Source organism: Penaeus vannamei, chromosome 1, assembly GCF_042767895.1.
Source record: "Penaeus vannamei isolate JL-2024 chromosome 1, ASM4276789v1, whole genome shotgun sequence".
Lineage (NCBI taxonomy): Eukaryota > Metazoa > Arthropoda > Malacostraca > Decapoda > Penaeidae > Penaeus > Penaeus vannamei.
Window position 1 is genome coordinate 16,414,445 of NC_091549.1, and position 5,000 is coordinate 16,419,444.

Below are 5,000 nucleotides of genomic sequence, written 5' to 3' on the forward strand. Positions count from 1 at the left end.
GCCTTTTCAGACGGGCAGGTAAGCACTTGAGAGTTCTCCCCGTTTCCAAGTGAGTGATTTGGGTGCCAGCTGATTTTTGGAGTTGCTAATTAGTTTTTTTTTTATTTTAAAAGTTGGAAGTTGTAATATTGGGAGGGTGTGTTCCTGAATAAGTTAGAGATAACAATTTTTCATTTTATTTACTTTTTTGTGCATATAAACAAAGGTTGATGGTAATTTTTGGGTGAGTAATGATAATTAGAATGATATGTCATTTAGATATGTGGCTAGTTATGTGAGGATATTTTCAACATCTAGATATGTTGTTATATAGGTCTGTATTGTAGTTACTGTAACTATAGTGTCTTGTCATTAATATCGACAATCATGCTTTTCCACCTCAAAATGCCCTGAGCTGCCTGAATGAACTGCATAGGTGTCCAGTCCTCCAGCACATTCTTTCCACATATTTGGCTCTGAGTCATCCTCTGGAATGTCCTCTATCAATATTGCTTGATAGAGTTTAGGCCTTATCACACTAGCACTTTTTCTGTCAATTTTTGCAATTTTGAATTAACATTTCGTATGGAAATTGACTGACCCTATCACACTACTAAGGCAAAAACCATTATCCATGTAAACAAACATGGCACCATCGGAGTGAGGTCCCAGGAATCACTCGAACATTCTCATCCATATAACGCTATTTTAAAGAAATTTGATTATGTATATTGTATATATGAATGCTCTAAAATATTAGCTTATGTTTACATTCACACAGTCTATCTAATTTATGAATAAATAAATATTCTAGCTGTATAGATCCTCTGTAGTACGAGATCAAGACGGAAATGGTCATAACCGTCGTTGTCTTGGATGTGTTCTGTTTCTAAAGATACTTGTGAAAAGCCTCAGACTTGTACGGAAAAGCAAAAATTTATGGAAAAAGTGCTAGTGTGATAGGGCCTTTAAATGTTCATTAGTTTGGAGTACATGGTCCAAGAAAACAGACTATCTTTAACTGATTGTTCCAAGAGCAATCTTTTTGGTGGTTGCTCTCCTGAGCAGGCTACTTCAAATTTGTGTTGGATTCTAGGCACTCTTCTCAGGCATGACATCTCTATCGCATTCAGTATCTCCTTGTTTTCTGTGCCCAGTGTCCCAGTCTTTCTCACTTCCTTAAATCATTCTTGAATATATGCATACACCTTCTAGGTTCCTGTTCTTGTATTGATCATAAGATGTAAGTTTGCAAGTATATTTTTCATGTTGCTAATCCATTGGGGTACATGTACCACCGAAAGTTGTTTTGGTTTCTGAATTCTGTTTACACAGAGGTGTCTCCACAACTACTCATTCAACAAAGAGTCATATAAGTATGCCCACATATCCTTACCTGGTTTCCTCAGGTCTTGATTTTTTTCCCCCTAATGCTATTGATATTGATAATGTTACTGTAATTGACATAATAATTATTATTGTTTTTACAAATAGTAATTGTAATTAGATAAAAGAATCATATTAAGAATTAGAATAAAAGGTAATCCTTGATGACAGCGCTTGTGGAACCATTGACGTCTTAACAAAATTGATAAACTATAATTAGTTAACCTGTCACCCACAGGTCCATATGCTGTGCACTGTATTTTATGTGAATTTTGTTGCACACAGATGTTTCCACAGGTGCGGAGCCACCAAGGAGTCAATTAGTAGGCTCAGATGATCACACCTGATTTCCCATTACTTGAATTTGCTTGATTTATTTTTTTTTCTTATTCTCTTGATATCGATACTTTTATTGTTATTGATACTGAATTTTCAAGTTATTGAAATGTTAATAACAATAAGAAATAGAAAAGAACAGGTGCTATAGGTAGTACTAATGATTGACTCCCTAATGGGTAAGCACTTGTGGAGTGATAAACACAAGAAACCAAAATTACAGTGGACATAGCATCCCTGTCATGCCATCTCTAAGCATTGAGTTCATGTTTACAAGAGGACTGCTTTGTCTAGGTAGAAACGGCAATCAGGGGGTCTGGAAATATGGCTCTTGGTAGGAGGTCTGGTTAAGGATATTTTTGGATTATACAATGATCTTTATGGTAGCATGTGGATTCAGGAAGGGGTTTATTGATTTATTTGTTCAAGTTAGCTCCTGTTGTAAACTTTAAACCCTAAAGTCACTGTGGTTTTTTAATATATGGACATGCCACCCCAGCTCTTTGGGTCAAATCCTTTTTTCGGCCATCACAATCTGTTTTTTTTTATTTCTGTGTTGCATCTTCCATCTTGTCACCATACTGCTGAGGTATACAATGGAGTGGGAATAGGTGTTGATATTTTTATTCATTGTGTTGCCAAATGGATAATTTTTGCGATTTGAGATGATCATAGATTCTGTTTTCCTGGTGTTGCTATTAATACCCTGGTCTTCACTGTCTTCATGGTAAGGAGCATGTGCAGTTTAGCTTCTGTATTGACACTCAATATGGTATCATCAACAAATTTTGTATTCTTCATATTCTTTTTCCCAACCTTTTGTCCTTCAGCTCCTATTACTTTTTAACAGGATTTCATTGTATAGTGAGAATAAATTTAATGACATGCAACCTTGATGCACACCCAACAGGATCTTTTTCCTTTTAGTTATTGATTTTTAAAATTCATAGCAGCTTCCTGATTCCAGTACTTAATCCTAGGAACATTTTCATTAAATGGGAATTTTTTACTTGGTTAAACACTTCCTCATAACCAGTGAAACAAGTGAAGGTAAATGTACACATTGCATTTCTGTTTATGGTTCTGCAGTAATTCTCATGATGAAAAAAGCATTTCAGGTCCATTGAGTCTGTTCTTCCTCGGCTACTTTGGCTTTGATTTTATTTCTAATTCTTTCTAATGTTGATTACATGATGATTATTGTAACATGCTCATGAGACTTGTTGTTCTATGTTGACTGTAGTCTGTTGTCACAGCCTTTCCAAGAAGTTTATTGGCCAGGATTCCCACACCATATTCATGTATATCAATTTCTGAGTGATAAAACACAGTTCCTTTTTTAATGCAGCGTCCTAACCCTGTCCATCTTACTTCACTTACACCTACTGTATTCAGTTTCATTCATGTCATTTCTACATTTAACACTGGGGTCTCCAATTCCCTGGCTGGTGGCCCATAGTGGGACTCTTATATACTTTGTTAGGTCTTTTTCTTCTTCCTTCTGGGTGGCCACACCCCTCTCACCTGATGTTGCAGATTGAGTTGCCAGCTATCCAACTTCATTTTTTAATGAGGGTTTACTCCCATAGACTTGGTCCACTTATGGATAACCCATCAGTTGGACGGGGCAAAGATAACTCACAAGTAATGTAATACTGTTGCTATTGATTCTATTATCTAGAATCTCTTTACACACTTTTCTTTTGGCAAAGTTGTCATTGAATATTTAAAAGTTGCTTAACCCTGAAGAACTGCAAACTCTCCAGCTACAAAAAAGGACTGATTTCCAAGTTTCAGGAAGGCAAATTTTGTTGGTTGGTGGGTGTAGTTCACATTGCCAGGGACACTGAGACAGCAAAAAGTAAGGCTGGTTTGGTGTTATGCTTAGGAATGTGTACAAAGACCAGGGCATATCTGAAGTAGCTCATCAAGTATATCCTATGTCTTGACCTCGAATCCCATTGACCTTTGTTGACCCCTTGGAGTAAGAGATCCAAATTGAGTCTCTATCCAAGGGTAAGTGCATGTCTTTAGTATGACTCCTACAGGAGGTGCTGTATCATTGCTGAAATTGCTTCTAGAGTATCATATTCCTGGGTGTGGTTGTGGGATGTGGGAAGATTCCATGAAGAAGGGTGCCAAGGACAGTAATCGGCAGTGTTTGGTCAGTAGGAGCATTGGCTGTAGGTCAGCCAGGGTACTTGCATCATGAAAGTGTGAAGTGGCAGTATCAGGTGACTGAGTGTAATTCATAGAATAGGATGCCCAGCTAGTGAGGGAGATATTATAAGACTCGCCATTTATTTAGGCACACTTGCAGATTCTTATCGAGATGGAATTAAAGGTTTTTCCCTTTAACATTTACCTGGTTGTATTTGTTTTCTCTATAAAAAAGATGATCGACAAACAAAGGTGGCGTTATGAAGATATTGCGAGAAAATTTGAAGATGATTTAATTTCTGGTTCATACACACACAGATCGTATTTTTGGCATATCCAGTAAAATGAACTTGACAAAAAAAAAAAAAGTTTTGTTACATTCAGATATTTTCCTTTTTGTTTGCTTTGGTCAATTTTTCTCCTTTATTGTAGGAAGAGTTGGTGTGCTTTAGTAAGGGGTAAAAGCACATAAAGGCTTATGAGCATATCTGTTATACCAGCAGAACCCTTGCCCAATATGTATTGCTCAGCTCTTCCTCTTCTGAATAGTTTCTTCTAGATTGTCTAATCATTGTAAGCAAATTAACATATTGAGAATTATGAAAAATGGCTCTCCTCACCATATGTAAAAAAGAAGAAAAAAGGCCCCCCAAAACTTTTTTTTCAAATTCAAAATCCCTACAACAGAAACTAATTTGCTATTATTAACATGATTTATTTTAAAAGATTTAAAGTATCACTTTTGTCTGTGTGAAAGATATGTCAGTGATTGAACATACGTATTGTCACAGGGAAGCAATAAAGCTATAATGTTTTCAAAATCCTGTCCAGCTGAGAAGAATCAGTAGTCTCTTTAGCCATGAAGTTGCTAGAGCATGTAGTTGTAATGATATTAGAAAGTGGAATTTCCTTTTAGATTTTAAAGATTTTTTAAAATTAATTTTTACTTGAAAGCTTTTTGAAAACCTGTTGGTTTCAGCTATCTGGTACCCAGATAGCTGGAACAGGTGCATATATAGGCAGATGATTTCATTAAAAAATGTTAAAAGGAAAACACTGCTGGTGAAGGTTATGGAGGGCACGGAATGTATATAGAGAATAGAAAATATTGTGATAATATCATTGTTTTAATGTAAAAA

The 5,000-nt window shown here is 36.0% G+C and overlaps 1 protein-coding gene across 1 annotated transcript in view; it reads left to right on the forward strand.

Moving 5' to 3' along the window:
• Positions 1–5,000, forward strand: part of LOC113804427 (WAS/WASL-interacting protein family member 2) — a 57,430-nt gene that overhangs the window by 5,115 nt on the left and 47,315 nt on the right. The window contains exon 3 of the mRNA XM_070125281.1: positions 1–18. This exon is cut by the window's left edge and continues 100 nt beyond it. Within this exon, the coding sequence (XP_069981382.1) occupies positions 1–18 (18 nt within the window). The remainder of the gene's footprint in view (positions 19–5,000) is intronic.